This window comes from Orcinus orca, chromosome 4 (genome assembly GCF_937001465.1).
Source record: "Orcinus orca chromosome 4, mOrcOrc1.1, whole genome shotgun sequence".
Lineage (NCBI taxonomy): Eukaryota > Metazoa > Chordata > Mammalia > Artiodactyla > Delphinidae > Orcinus > Orcinus orca.
The window spans coordinates 112,031,458-112,046,999 of record NC_064562.1 but is presented as its reverse complement, the minus strand read 5'-3'; the positions used below and the strand labels follow the sequence as shown (position 1 = coordinate 112,046,999).

General features: G+C 39.9%; 1 protein-coding gene and 2 long non-coding RNA genes across 17 annotated transcripts in view; 1 reads left to right on the top strand and 2 right to left on the bottom strand.

Moving 5' to 3' along the window:
* The window catches only part of LOC125964177 (uncharacterized), a 58,666-nt gene extending 43,684 nt beyond the window's left edge, over positions 1-14,982 (bottom strand). Inside the window, exons 1-3 of the long non-coding RNA XR_007476842.1 lie at positions 14,900-14,982; positions 12,729-12,767; positions 4,895-5,147 (exon numbers count right to left, since the gene is read on the bottom strand). This is a non-coding gene — a long non-coding RNA (uncharacterized LOC125964177). The remainder of the gene's footprint in view (positions 1-4,894; positions 5,148-12,728; positions 12,768-14,899) is intronic.
* Positions 1-15,542, bottom strand: part of LOC117197712 (uncharacterized) — a 180,266-nt gene that overhangs the window by 57,952 nt on the left and 106,772 nt on the right. The window lies entirely within an intron of this gene.
* CC2D2A (coiled-coil and C2 domain containing 2A) overlaps positions 1-15,542 on the top strand; it is a 137,868-nt gene that overhangs the window by 21,063 nt on the left and 101,263 nt on the right. For all 15 annotated transcript variants that reach the window (XR_004478510.2, XR_004478511.2, XM_033410669.2 and 12 more), the window contains 2 exons: positions 14,894-14,982; positions 15,312-15,413. Coding sequence is in view for 13 of the 15 variants with exons in the window: in XM_033410669.2 (XP_033266560.2) it covers positions 14,894-14,982; positions 15,312-15,413 (191 nt within the window). In the remaining 2 variants the exon portion in view is untranslated. The remainder of the gene's footprint in view (positions 1-14,893; positions 14,983-15,311; positions 15,414-15,542) is intronic.

Here is a 15,542-nt window from a genome sequence, read left to right as displayed (position 1 = left end):
AAGAATACAAAGAATATAAAACAGACCCATCATTATTATCAGTTATAAGGAAACACATTTTCCCAAAAACTCCTTTATAGCAAAATTCCTCCAGAGTCGTCTGTTCCCATCCTGGCTCCAATCTTGAACCTACTCCTCTAATTCACATCCCCCTCCCTGTCAAAATTCTCCTTGTTGAGGTCCCCACGAACCGCACATTTGCTAAATTCTATAGTCAGTCCTTCATCTTTACCGTCCTTGACTTTCAGTCGCGTTCCCTGCAGCTCACGCTCTCTCTTCTTCTGTACATGGCTCCCCGGACACCACTCTCCTGGTTTTCCTTCTCCCTCGCTGGCTGGACCTCTCCATCTCCTTGCTAGTTCTTACACCCCAGCCTCTAAATCTTGGAGCCCCCAAGCTCAGTGCTCAGCTCCCTTTTCTTTGTCAACACTCATTCTCTCAGTCATCTCAAGACTTTAAATTCTATCATATAGCTATCGTATGTACAACTGAGCAGTTCCCAACTTTTATCTCCAGTCTGGGCTTCTTTCAGACTAAATGTGCAACTATCAACTTAACACCCACTTTTGCATATCACATAAGACAGCTCACATTTGTAATAGATTTATTGAAGCATAATTTGCACATCATAAAATTCACCCATTGTAAGTATACGATTCAATGATTATTAGTAAATTTGTAGACCTGGGCAGCCATCACCACCATCCAGTTTTAGAACATTTTCATCACCCCGAAAAGTTCCTTTATGCCCGTTTGCAGCCACTCCCACCCCCAGCCCTAGACAAACACTGATTTGTTTTATATCCCTATAAATAGGCCTTTTCTAGACATTTCATGTGAATAGAACCATATACTATGTGGGGTTTGTGTCTGACTTCTTTCACTTAGCATGTTTTCGAGATTTATAAGCCTTGTAGCATCTATCCACATTTCCTTCCTTTTTACTGCTGAATTATGTTCCATCATGTGGGTATACTACATTTTATTTATTCATTCACCTGTTGATGAATATTTGGATTATTTCCAGTTTGGGGCTATTATAAATAATGCTTCTATGAACTGGGTCATATGATAAATGTATATTTAACTTTATAAGAAAGTGCTGATCTGTTTTACAAACTGGCTGTATCATTTTACTTTCCCACCAACAGTTTGTGAGAGTTCCAGTTTCTCACTTCCTTGCCAACAACTGATATTATCTGTCTTCAATTTTAGCCTTTATAATGTGTATACAGTGGTATTTCGTTGTGCTTTTAACTTGTATTTGCCTAGTGATTAATGATATGGAGTATTTTTTCATATGCTTATTAGCCTTTTGTATATCATCTTAGTAAAATGTCTGTTTAAATTTTTATACATTATTAATTGGATTTTTTGTCTTACTGTGGAATTGTAAGAGTTCTTTATATATTCTGGATACAAGTACTTTATCAGGTATATAATTTGCAAATATTTTCTCCAAGTAAATGTCTAATCTTTTTATTTTCTTAATGGTGTCTTTTGAAGTACAAAAGTTTTTAATCTTGGTGGAGTCAAATTTATCACTTTTCTTCTATTATGGATTGTATCTAAAAATTCTTTGCCCAACCCAAGGTCATGAACATTTTCTCCTATATTTTTCTTCTGGAAGTTTTCTGTTTTTAGCTTTTACATTTAGTTAGGTCCATGATCTATTTTGAGACAACCCAAATTCTACTCGACTGAAACTAGGCTTCTGATCTCTTTCTTCCAACCCTAACCTGTTTCTCCTACAAAAATCTTCCAATTTCAGAAACTTTACATACCATTACTCTTCTTGGAAGTTTGCAAAGCTTGTTAAAGGACGTCATGAGGGTGGGGAAATCCTTGTCATCCCCATTTCACTAAATAGACATTTCATTTTTTCTGTTGCTTGGGTCAAAAACTTATGGTCATCCTTAACTCCTTTCTTTCTGTCTACCCACTTCCAGTCTATCAATAAGTCCTGTTTGCTCTGCATCAGAATAGATTGAAAGTATGACCATTTCTCACTTCCTCCCCCACTACCATCCTGATCCAGGCTGCCTTCAACTCCTATCTGAAGTGTTGCAATTATTTTAAGAAGTGTTGCCATAGCCTCCTAACTGATGTCCCTGCTCCTATTCTCACCCCCCATTCTCACCCCAGCAGCCAGAGTGGCCTTATAAAAGTAAGGTTAAGTTATTCCGCTGTTCAAATCCTCCAATGGTTCTAAACTGACTCCGAGTTAAAGTCAAATTCTGCAGAATGACCTACACAGTTTGTCTCCCCCTTATCTTTATGACCTGCTATCCTATATTCCATCTCCTACCCCTCATGTTTCCCCTTTCTGCTCTGGTCTTGCATTAGGATGGCCATGTCTCAGAGTCTTTGCACCAGATATGACTTATAGCTAAAATGCTCATCCCCCCAGCTACCCACCTGGCTTGACCCCTCATTTCCTTCCCCTGATCCAATGTCACCTTGAAGGTCTTGCTTGGCCACTCCAAACTACAATACACCCCTGCCTCCTGGCCCTCCTTATCCCCAAGCCAGCTTTGTTTGTCTCCATACACCTACCACCATCTGACATACTCCACATACTACTTCACTCCAGGAAGGTGGGGATATTTGTTTTGTTCACTCTTATATCCCTACTGCCTTGTACACATAATACGTGCTCAATAAAGATTTCTTAGTGGAATGCTTGAACTAGATTCCCTAACCTAGCACTTCCAAAAGTGGGTTGGGTAGAACATGTACTAGTATCCTGTTAGAGATTAACTCCTGCAAAAATATTCCAAGCTCAGAAGCTTTACCTATCATTTCCTCTCTTAAAAGTTTGAGAAGCTTGTTCTGAGACCACTCACAGTTACCCTGGCATCTCCCAGGCAGTACCTGGCCCTCCTGAATGCTGTTGATGTTTTTTCCACTCTGCCCAAGGCAATGTGGAAGGCTCAACCTGAGGCAAAATTGTCATGTCAAAGTATATCTATGATGTTCTTTACCACTGTTCATTGTCTCAGTTCTGTTGGAAGCCCCCTTGCCCCGTGCCATCACCATGATGATGCCGGAGCACAGGGACAAACGGCAGGGCTGGCCGGGCCCAGTCTTTTCCAGACTGATGGTCCCTGTCTCATGTGGCTCCAGCTGCTACAATGAAATACTGTAGACTGATGGCTTGAACAGCAGACATTGAGTTCTCATGGTTCTAGAGGCTGGGAGTCCAAATCAAAGTGCAGGATGATTCAGTTCCTAGTGAGAGCCTTTTCCTGGCTGGCCGATGGCCCTTCTCACTGTGTCCTCATGTGATGGAGAGAGAGAGAGAGAGAGAGCTCTGGTCTCTCTTCCTCTTCTTATAGGGACATTAATCACATCATGGGGACCCCACTCTCAATGACCTCATCTAAACCTATTTACCTCCCAAAGGTCCCACCTCCAAATACCATCACACTGGGGGTTAGGGCTTCAACATGGGAAGTTGCGGAGGATGAAAACATTCAGACCATAATAATCTTCAAGCCTGGGAGGTGTGCTGAAGCACAAAGAAGCAGGAAAGGGCAGCAGGCAGAGCCAAAATCCTGAGGTCCAAGCCCCCCTGAGTCAGAAGGAAACTTATATGCCAGAATAAGACCCTGAGTTTTCAGTTAATATAAAATAAAAATGTTAATGGGACTATGAAAGAAAGAACCAGAAAAGAAGAAATTGACCAAAGAAATCGCTGCAGACCCTCAGCACAGGTGAGCTCTCAGCAGCGCTAGGGCTGGAACCCAGGGCAGAGCCTGCAGTTCTCAGCCTGTTTTGACCTCCATTTTGTGTAGTAAAATTTCCACAATACTCATCCATTTAATGAAATTAGAAAATCTGGAGAAGGAAATAGGAGAAAGTAATCACTCACATTCTTATACCCTAGGGACAACCACCACTAACCTCAGGCCCTTTTCTAATGCTGAGTTTTTCCTGCCTGACCGCTGAGGAAGTCATGTGTTGACAGAGGGTTGCTAAGGCTGAAAGGGTATCCCAAGCTCTTACATCCAACTGAAGTAGCTTAGAAGTTGGGGACAGTCCAACTGATTGTCTCACTCATTACGTTTTTCCTCTCAAGCCTTTAAGATTATTACCTCTGCTCCTCTCCAAGTTTTCCTACTGAAGTCAAGCTGGTTTCTATCCTGTGCTCTCCCTACCCCTCAACTCCATATTTACATTCTATCCCTGGAATTTTACAACTGTGGGAAATTATTTATCATGGGAAGAGAGAGGCAAGAGTGAAAAGCCAGTTCAGGCCAGTGTACTCCCAGCCCTTTTGTCCATGATCACTACAAGAATGTTGCTTATATGTAACTTGCCATCAAGAGTTTTTATCATGCTTTTAAATATTTACACAAGACTTTATTGATGTCATATTGTAAATACTAATGTTTTAAAATAAAACTCTTATGTCACTTTTAAAGCATCCAAAGGAATCTAAATGGCATAGGGATTTGAGAACCACCATTATCTGTTTCAAAATAATAAACAAACTCTCCCTGAACAGTTAGAATTTCACATCATTCCCTTTTCTTCTCTAACTCCTTCATTCCATTTCCCCCAGAGAATTTTAAAAAATATATTACTATGTTAAAAAATCTTTTATTGAGATTGGTTCAAGATGGTAGAGTAGAAGGACGTGCGCTCACTCCCTCTTGTGAGAGTGCCAGAATCACAAATAACTGCTGAACAGTCATCGACATGAAGACACTAGAACTTACCAAAAAATATACCCCACATCCAAAGACAAAGGAGAAGCTGCAATGAGATGGTAGGAGGGGCGCAATCACAGTAAAATCATATCCCATAACCACTGGGTGGGTGACTCATAAAGTGGAGCACAACCATACCACAGAAGTCCACCCACGGGAGTGAAGGTTCTGAGCCCCACATTAGGCTGCCCAACCTCGGGGTCCAGCAACAGGAGGAGGAATTCCCAGAGAATCAGACTTTGAAGGCTAGTGGGATTTGATTTCAGGACTTCAACAGCACCGGGAGAAACAGAGACTCCACTCTTGGAGGGCACACATAAAGTAGTGTGCACTTTGGGACCCAGGGGAAGGAGCAGTGACCCCATAGGAAACTGAACCAGACCTACCTGCTACTGTTGGAGGGTCTCCTGCAGAGGCAGAGGGTGGCTGTGGCTGTGAGGACAAGGACACTGTCAGCAGAAGTTCTGGGAAGTACTCCTTGGTGTGAGCCCTCCCAGAGTCCACCATTAGCCCCACCAAAGAGCCCGGGTAGGCTCCAGTGTTGGGTCACCTCAGGCCAAACAACCAACAGGGAGGGAACCCAGCCCCACCCATCAGCAGACAAGCAGATTAAAGTTTTACTGAGTTCTGCCCACCAGAGAAACACCCAGCTCTACCCACCACCAGTCCCTCCCATCAGGAAGTTTGCATAAGCCTCTTAGATAGCCTCATCCACCAGAGGGCAGACAGCAGAAGCAAGAAGAACTACAATCCTGCAGCCTGTGGAATGAAAACCCCTTTCACAGAAAGACAGACAAAATGAAAAGGCAGAGGACTCTGTACCAGATGAAGGAACAAGATAAAACCCCAGAAAAACAACTAAATGAAGTGGAGATACACAACCTTCCAGAAAAAGAATTCAGAATAATCATAATGAAGATGATCCAAGACCTCGGAAAAAGAATGGAGGCAAAGATCGAGAGGATGCAAGAAATGTTTAACGCAGACCTAGAAGAATTAAAGAACAAACACCTAGAAGAATTAAAGAACAAACAAACAGATATGAACAATACAATAATTGAAATGAAAAATAAACTAGAAGGAATCAACAGCAGAATAACTGAGGCAGAATAATGGATAATTGCCCTAGAAGACAGAATGGTGGAATACACTGCTGCAGAACAGAATAAAGAAAAAAGAATGAAAAGAAATTATGACAGCCTAAGAGACATCTGGGATAACATTAAATGCACCAACATTTGCATTATAGGGGTCCCAGAAGAAGGAGAGAGAGAGAAAGGACCCAAGAAAGTATTTGAAGAGATTAAAGTCAAAAATTCCCTAACATGGGAAAGGAAATAGCCACCCAAGTCCAAGAAGCGCAGAGAGTCCCAGGCAGGAGAAACATGCCGAGACACATAGTAATCAAATTGACAAAAATTAAGACAAAGAAAAATTATTAAAAGCAACAAGGGAAAAACAACAAATAACACACAAGGGAACTCCCTTATGGTTAACAGCTGATTTTTCAGCAGAAATTCTACAACCAGAAGGGAGTGGCACGATATATTTAAAGTGATGAAAGGGAGGAAACTGCAACCCAGAATGCTCTACCCGGCAAGGATCTCATTCAGATTTGACAGAGAAATCAAAAGCTTTACAGATAAGCAAAAGCTAAGAGAATTCAGCACCACCAAACCAGCTCTACAACAAATGCTAAGGGAACTTCTCTAACTGGGAAACACAAAAAGAGAAAAGGACCTACAAAAACAAACCCAAAACAATTAATAAAATGGAAATAGGAACATACATAGCTATAATTACCTTGAATGTGAACAGATTAAATGCTCCAACCAAAAGACACAGGCTTGCTGAAGGGATACAAAAACAAGACCCATATATATGCTGTCTGCAAGAGACCCACTTCAGGCCTAGGAGCACATACAAACTGAAAGTGAGGGGATAGAAAAAGATACTCCATGAAATGGAAATCAGAAGAAAGCTGGAGTAGCAATACTCATGTCAGATAAAATAGACTTTAAAATAAAGAATGTTATAAGAGAGAAGAAAGGACATGACATAATGATCAAGGGATCAATCCAAGAAGAAGATATAACAATTATAAATATATATGTACCCAACACAGGAGCACCTCAATACATACGGCAAATGCTAACAGCTATAAAAGAGGAAATCAATAGTAACATAGTATAGTGAGGGACTTTAACACCTCACTTACACCAATGGACAGATCAGCCAGAAAGAAAATTAATAAGGAATCACAGCTTTAAATGACACAGTAGACCAGATAGATTTAATTAATATTTATAGGACATTCCATCCGAAAACAGCAGATTACAATTTCTTCTCAAGTGCACATGGAACATTCTCCGGGATAGATTACATCTTGGGTTACAAATCAAGCCTCGGTAAATTTAAGAAAATTAAAATCATATCAAGCATCTTTTCTGACCACAACACTATGAGATTAGAAATAAATTACAGGGAAAAAAACGTAAAAAGCACAAACACATGGAGGCTAAACAATACGTTACTAAATAACCAAGAGATCACTGAAGAACTCAAAGAAGAAATCAAAAAATACCTAGAGACAAAATGACAATGAAAACACGACAATCCAAAACCTATTGGATGCAGCAAAAGCAGTTCTAAGAGGGAAGTTTATAGTAATATAATCCTACCTCAAGGAACAAGAAACATCTCAAGTAATCTAACCTTACACCTAAAAGAAGCAGAGAAAGAACAAACAAAACCCAAAGTTAGTAGAAGGAAAGAAATCATAAAGATCAGAGCAGCAATAAATGAAATATAAACAAAGAAAACAATAGCAAAGATCAATAAAACTAAAAGCTGGTTCTTTGAGAAAATAAACAAAATTTATAAACCTTTAGCCAAACTCATCAAGAAAAAGAGGGAGAGGACTCAAATCAAAATTAGAAATGAAAAAGAAGTTACAATGGACACCGCAGAAATACAAAGTATCCTAAGAGACTACTATAAGCAACTCTATGCCAATAAAATGGACAACCTGGAAGAAATGGACAAATTCATAGAAACACATAACCTTCCAAGACTGAACCAGGAAGAAATAGAAAATATGGACAGACCAATCACAAGTAATGAAATTGAAACTGTGATTAAAAATCTTCCAATAAACAAAAGTCCAGGACCAGATGACTTCACAGGTGAATTGTATCAAACATTTAGAGAAGAGTTAACACCCATCCTTCTCAAACTCTTCCAAAAAACTGCAGAGGAAGGAACACTTCCACACTCATTCTATGAGGCCACAATCACGCTCATACCAAAACCAGACAGAGACACTACAAAAAAAGAAAATTACAGACCACTATCAATGATGAATATAGATGCAAAACTCCTCAACAAAATACTAGCAAACAGAATCCAACAACACATAAAAAAGATCATACAGCATGATTATGTAGGATCTGTCCCAGAGTTGCCAAGGATTCTTCAATATACGCAAATCAATCAATGTGATACACCATATTAACAAACTGAAGAATAAAAACCATATGATCTTCTCAATTGATGCAGAAAAAGCTTTTGACAAAATTCAACACCCATTTATGATAAAAACTCTCCAGAGAGTGGGCATAGAGGGAACCTACTTCAACATATTAAAGGCCATATATGACAAACCCACAGCAAAACATCATTCTCAATGGTGAAAAACTGAAAGCACTTCCTCTAAGATCTGTAACAAGACAAGGATGTCCACTCTTGCCACTATTATTCAACATAGTTCTGGAAGTCCTAGCCACGGCAATCAGAGAAGAGAAAGAAATAAAAGGAATACAAATTGGAAAAGAAGTGAAACTGTCACTGTTTGCAGATGACCTGATACTATACGTAGAGAATCCTAAAGATGCCACCAGAAAACTACTAGAGCTAAACAATGAATTTGGTAAAGTTGCAGGATACAAAATTAATGCACAGAAATCTCTTGCATTCCTATACACTAACAATGAAAGATCAGAAAGAGAAATCAGGGAAACAATCCATTCAGCACTGCAAGAAAAAGAATAAAATATCTTGGAATAAACCTACTTAAGGAGGTAAAAGACCTGTACTCAGAAAACTATAAGACACTGTTGAAAGCAATCAAAGATGACACAAACAGATGGAGAAATATACCATGTTCTTGGATTGGAAGAATCAATATTGTGAAAATGACTATATTACCCAAAGTAATCTACAGATTCAATGCAATCCCTATCAAATTACCAATGGCATTTTTTACAGAACTAGAAAAAAATCTTAAAATTTGTATGGAGACACAAAAGACCCCAAATAGCCAAAGCAATCTTGAGGGCAGAAAACAGAGCTGGAGGAATCAGACTTCCTGACTTCAGACTATACTATAAGGCTACAGTAATCAAGACAATATGGTACTGGCACAAAAACAGAAATATAGATCAATGGAGCAGGATAGAAAGCCCAGAGATAAACCCACGCACCTATGCTCAACTAATCTATGACAAAGGAGGCAAGGATATACAATGGAGAAAAGACAGTCTCTTCGATAAGTGGTGTTGGGAAAACTGGACAGCTACATGTAAAAGAATGAAATTAGAACACTCCCTAACACCATACACAAAAATAAACTCAAAATGGATTAAAGACCGAAATACAAGACTGGACCCTATAAAACTCTTAGAGGAAAACATAGGCAGAACACTCTATGACATAAATCACAGCAAGATCTTTTTTGGCCCACCTCCTAGAGTAATGGAAATAAAAACAAAAATAAACAAATGGGACCAAATGAAACTTAAAAGCTTTTGCACAGCAAAGGAAACTATAAACAAGACAAAAAGACAACCCTCAGAATGGGAGAAAATATTTGCCAACGAATCAATGGACAAGGGATTAATCTCCAAAATATATAGACAGCTCATGCAGCTCAATATTAAAGAAACAAACAACCCAATCAAAAAATGGGCAGAAGACTTAAATAGACATTTCTCCAAAGAAGACATGCAGATGGCCATGAGACACATTAAAAGCTGCTCAACATCACTAATTAGTAGAGAAATGCAAATCAAAACTGCAATGAGGTATCACCTCACACCGATTAGAATGGGCATCAGAAAATCTACAAACAACAAATGCTGGAGAGGGTGTGGAGAAAAGGGAACCCTCTTGCACTGTTGGTGGGAATGTAAATTGATACAGCCGCTTTGGAGAACAGTATGGAGGTTCCTTAAAAGACTAAAAATAGAATTACCATATGACCCAGCAATCCCACTACTGGACATATACCCCCAGAGAAAACCATAATTCAAAAATACACATGCATCCCAGTGTTCATTGAAGAAGTATTTACAATAGCCAGGTCATGGAAGCAGCATAAATTCATCTGCCCATCGACAGACGAATGGAAAAAGAAGATGTGGTACATATATACAATGGAATATTCCTCAGCCATGAAAAGGAACGTGACTGGGTCATTTGTAGAGACGTGGATGGACCTAGAGACTGTCACACAGAGTGAAGTAAGTCAGAGAGAGAAAAACAAATATTGTATATTAAACGCATATATGTGGAATCTAGATAAATGGTACAGATGAACCGGTTTGCAAGGCAGAAATAGAGACGCAGATGTAGAGAACAAACGTATGGACACCAAAGGGGGAAAATGGTGGTGGTGGGATGAATTGGGAGATTGGGATTGACGTATATAAACAAATATGTATAAAATAGATAATTAAAAAATAGCTTTAAAAAAAAGTCTTCACTGCTCACCATCTTAACAAGTTGAATTTTTGATTGAGTTATTTATTATCAATATCAATAATGCACAACTGATGAAGACATAAAGGTACTGTAAAATTTCTTCAATATGTATTAATCATAAGAAGTAAAATAAATAAATAAAAGCTTTCAGTAGCATATTCTTTAGAAGAGAAAGGTAGAAGAGTGAGGTAACTAACCAAGAATCATAGGCACACTCTCCTATTTGACAATCTGTGAATTCAGATAGTACCAACTCAAATCCAACCAACTTAGTCATTCCTCAGTATCCACAGGGATTGGTTCCAGGACCACTCCCCGCCCCACCCTGCCCTGTGGATATCAAAATCCATCGATGCTCAGGTCCCTTATATAAAATGGCATAGAATTTGCATATAACCTACATACATCATCCTGTATACTTTAAATGATGTCTTGATTATTTATAATACCTAATACAATGTCAGTGTTATGTAAATAGTTGCTGGTTCGCAGCAAATTCAAGTCTTGCTTTTTGGAACTTTCTGGAATTTTTTCTAAACATTTTCTATCCGTGCCTGGTTAAATCAGCAGATGCAGAACCCATGGACACAGAGGGCTGGCTGAACTGCATTTCAAATTTTATGTCAAGTCCTTGGAAAGTCCTCGTACACCCCAATGTATACAGAGAGCTCTGGTCTGGGCAGTGTGATTCACAGAACAAATGGTCTATAAAGACGTGTGGGAATGTCTGCAAAAGTAAGGGAAAGAGGGGAGCACTTCCAGATGGTGGAGTGAAGACTTTGTTTTCTGAGGGGTCACGTATAATGGAAGTGGTTTAAAGAAAAATGGAACACGTCCAACTTGTGATGCAGTCCGTAAGGAGAGAGAAATAGGGTACAGTGAGTATGGGTGACAGGAAAAGGTGACAGCACGGAGAAGATCTGGAAGCAACACGAGGCTAATGAAGCTTTGGGATTCACGGGTTTGCTGAGCAGCCAGTGCAGTGTTGCTGAATTTGTAATCCCTGCTGCCTCTGATGAAAAACATCACATGGTCAAGGAAATCCATATTTCATACTAATGGACATTATGTATATATTTTTAATGGAATGTCTTGAAATTCTCTCATTACCCATAAGTTCTTGCATGTCCTCAACTCAAATCTTTAATAATTTAAAAAATTATTTTCATTGCACTCTTGGATAACTGTGGAAACTTTATGCATGCCAGATTTTCTTAGCTGTGTCACAGAGCCTGTTTAGTAAATGTGAAATCACACCCTTTTTCAAGTTTGGCAAATCACTTCTTAGCCCCAGGGTAAAACAAACAGAGTCAGTCTGGGACCACTAGCTGATTAGTCATGTAGTGGAGTAACTGACAGTAAGGCGGAAAAATGTCTTATGAGGATTGTCTTCGTGTTTCTAGCTGTTAAAGACACTCTGTTTGCCATGGACTACCAACATAAAAATGAAAGTCCCTAAGCCCTATTAGTTATTAGGTCAAAGGGAGTGAATTAGTACACTTGGTTTCCATGGTTATCATGGTAGTAATATTAACTTAAAAAGAAAAAAGTTGTCATCATCTGATTTCATCCAAATGAGGATTACATTTATTTTGTTTGAAATCCCTCTTTTAAGTATAATATCTCTCACACCCTCATGGTTCCTTCATGTGTTTTCCTTTATTGATATAGTGCTACAAGGTGCCAGGTACAAAAGTCACCAACATGGTCCTTGCCCTCAAGCAGGTCACATTTTAGCTGGGAAAATAACATCTCACCACCTAGTTGTACAGATCAGATTTGGAAATCTTTATGCCCTCCAAATGCCTTTCACTAACACAGAGTTTTGAAAAACTCAGGCAAGAACTACTTTTCACCACTTCAGAATTTTTCAAGTTTTTTAAAACTAATACGTACTAAAGAAGCCCCTTTGGTTTCTTTAGTCAGAAGAGATAGTGTTTAAATAAAATATCTTGTCTCTCTTTTAAAGAATAATTCATAAAATTATTCTAATGAGCTCCATGTACACAGTAGCTATTTTAAGTCAATTTGAAAAACTAGATCTCTTTAAAAAAATGCAGGGCGAAGGGGAGTAAATAAACAAGATTTTTTTTCACGTTCAAAAGCATGCCTTGTTAACTATGAAAGGGCAGCTCTCTAGAGACAGAAGCAAAAAGAGTGATCAGCCAGAGAACAGGATGGGCAAGCCCCAGGGGGTCCAGTCTAGAAGCCCTTCTTTATCAGCCTAGGTGGTCCACACACACTTAGTGACACTTACCTGTGCCCGCCCTTTGTGGCTGAAAACCATAGAACCTGGGAGAGGAAGGAGGTACTAATCAAACAACCACACAAATATATAAATTCACAATGTGACAAACGCGATACAGGACAAGTCTTGGGACTTTGACATGGGGATATGATCTACCATGGGTAGATGATCTTTAAAATAGGAAATAATGACTTGATTTTTTACGTGAGTTGAAAAACAATGCCAAAGGCCTTTTTATCGAGCTAATGGAGATTCTTCTAAAGAACTTGAACCTCAATCCACACATGCAAGACTGTGATCTTCACTACAATTATTTCATGCTTTCCTACAGGCATTGAGGAAATGGCATGATTGGTGCCTGATAAAGTAGGATTTTACATCTATCACACAGAAGGAAGGAAGCCCAGCCTCAGCACTGAGTGGCCAAGTTGCAGAAATAGCTCCAAAGCCCAGGATCGCTTTTCTGCATAAGCGGAGGCCGAAGGGCCAGCACAGTGGCCTCTGCCCGTCATCACTTCCTCTCTCTGCCACAGTTCCTTCCACCTGCTAATAAATCATCTTGCCTTCTCTATTTCTTTCATTTTTTAGCCTTCGTCCCTTAACAGTGCCAATGGCTACAGGGTCAGAAGCCTCCTGTCTCTGCACTCTCTCCTTCGGGAAAGGTTTTCTCAAAATGTTAACATCACCACGGTAGAAACGTTTCCTAAGTCTTCATCTTGGGGCCTGGACCCCTTCCCGGAGCTCAGGTGCAGGACAAGCACACATTTCCATATCCTGCCAGCACCTCAGACTCATTCCAGCTGCAAAGTGACCCCCTTCAGTATCTCCCAGACTGGCTTCCCTCCTCTTGTCTCTTTCTCAGGAACCCCAAACCCCCACTCACCTCAGTCAAAACCTCAGACACCTTCACCTTCTCTTTCTTGCTCTAAACCGGGGGTCCTCCAACTTGATTGTGTCTTTAAATCACCCAGATGGTGGTTCCACCTCCAGGTTCCGATTCACCGTGTCTGGCCTGAGTGTTTGCCCGTCCACCAAGTGCCCAGAAGATGCTGCCACTGCTGGGAGAACTAGTGCCCTACTCGCCATCGTCACTAGGGACAACTGTATCATTTTTCTTGTGGCGTCTTCGCAATTATTCCCAAAGACTCCCTCTTTATTATCTCACCAGGGTATCCCAGCTGGGGTCCCTGGTGCCTCCACCCCAACCATGCTGTGCCTGCAGACCCAGGGACAGCCTCAGAAAATGCTGCTTCACTTCCTCCTCTCTCCACATCCTTCAAGACATCCCCACCGCATGGAGAATATATTCCAGACTCCTTCATGTGACATCAGAGGCTCCCCAGGACTTGACCCCAAACTCCTTCTGCAACCTTATCTTCTACTTCATCCCAGTAGAACCTCTCTGCTCCAAGCATAACATTCTGTTCCCCCAAATGCTTTGTTCTATTTCCACCTCTTTCATAATGGTGTAGAGCATTTGAGACCAAATCCCAAGCATTCCACTTCCTAGGTGTGCAATCGCCATGCCAGTCAGTTATCACAGAGGGCCTCAGAGTCTTCATCTTCAAGGTGCCAGGTGGTCCCTCCTAGCAGGGATGGCATAAGATTGACGAGAAGATGCATTCAACACATTATCACAGAGCCCGACACAAAATAGCTGAACAACGTTTCATGATATTTATGTATAGGTTTAATAATATGTACAAAATATGTGTTGTCTGTATGAGATAGCCCGGGGCTATAGAACCTCTCATAGAAAAGGTTTCTCTGACTGAAGTTATCAGTGCTGTTGAAAGTTGAACTCCGAAATCAATAGCCATCCATTCATCCGACAAGCCTGTTTCTCAAATCAACAAATTCGAGAACCTCTTCCCAATGGAAATTGAATTGGTAAGTGTGTCTGTGCCTTGAATAGTCAAATGTCATTCGTTTTATTCTTAGTTAAGTCGATGTAACAGCCTTGATAGGACCGAGGTTTTCACTGTCCGTCTTAAAGAAGCCAAGACATGTCCTTATTACATCAAATGGACGGTTATCAGCATTATCTCATGATTGCTTACGTGAAGTTCTAAATTTGCAAAATAAAATTACATTCTCTTGCCCTTTTTCAATCTAATCTTCCCTTTGGAAAAAAAAAAAGTTTTAAAGTAATTTTCTTGTATTTTTTTAGGCTTACCTCCAATTCCTTCAGCTTCCAGAACAGGCTTTGCAGAATTTTCCATGAGAGAACGCATGAGGGAGAAACTACAAGCTGCAAGGGTGAGAGAAACCACAGGAATATTTTGTTCGGTGCTGACTGCAATGCTTCTGGTCTTGTCTAGCTTGCTTTGTTTGCTCAAAACTGCATGGATTTGAATACCGTTAAATTTGTTTTTCATGTTCTAAATGTTAATGCAGTATTTAATATTGGCACAGATGAAAATTATACTTAAGAAGAATTTAACATCCTTTTTCTAAATCATTGTTCTTATCTCTTAAAGAAGTATAATGTGTATTTTTTACTGATTTATTTTCTCCTAAGATGGTGACCAAGATTTTCATAGCATCACTGACATGATGTAGCAATAATTTTCTGTTCGACTTTTTAGTCCAAAGCAGAAAGTGCGTTGCTGCAGGAAATTCCCACCCCTCGGCCCAGGAGCTTACGACATCCCAGTGAGAAAGAATTGGAGACTGAATTTGGCACAGAGGTGAGAAATGGGCCATCCCTACTTTGTGACCAAGGACAGTGAAGCAGAATATAAATTTTCCAGCAAAAGTTCTAGAACAGAGCTATGCACAGACGAGGTGTTAAATGCTTATTATTAATAACAATAGCT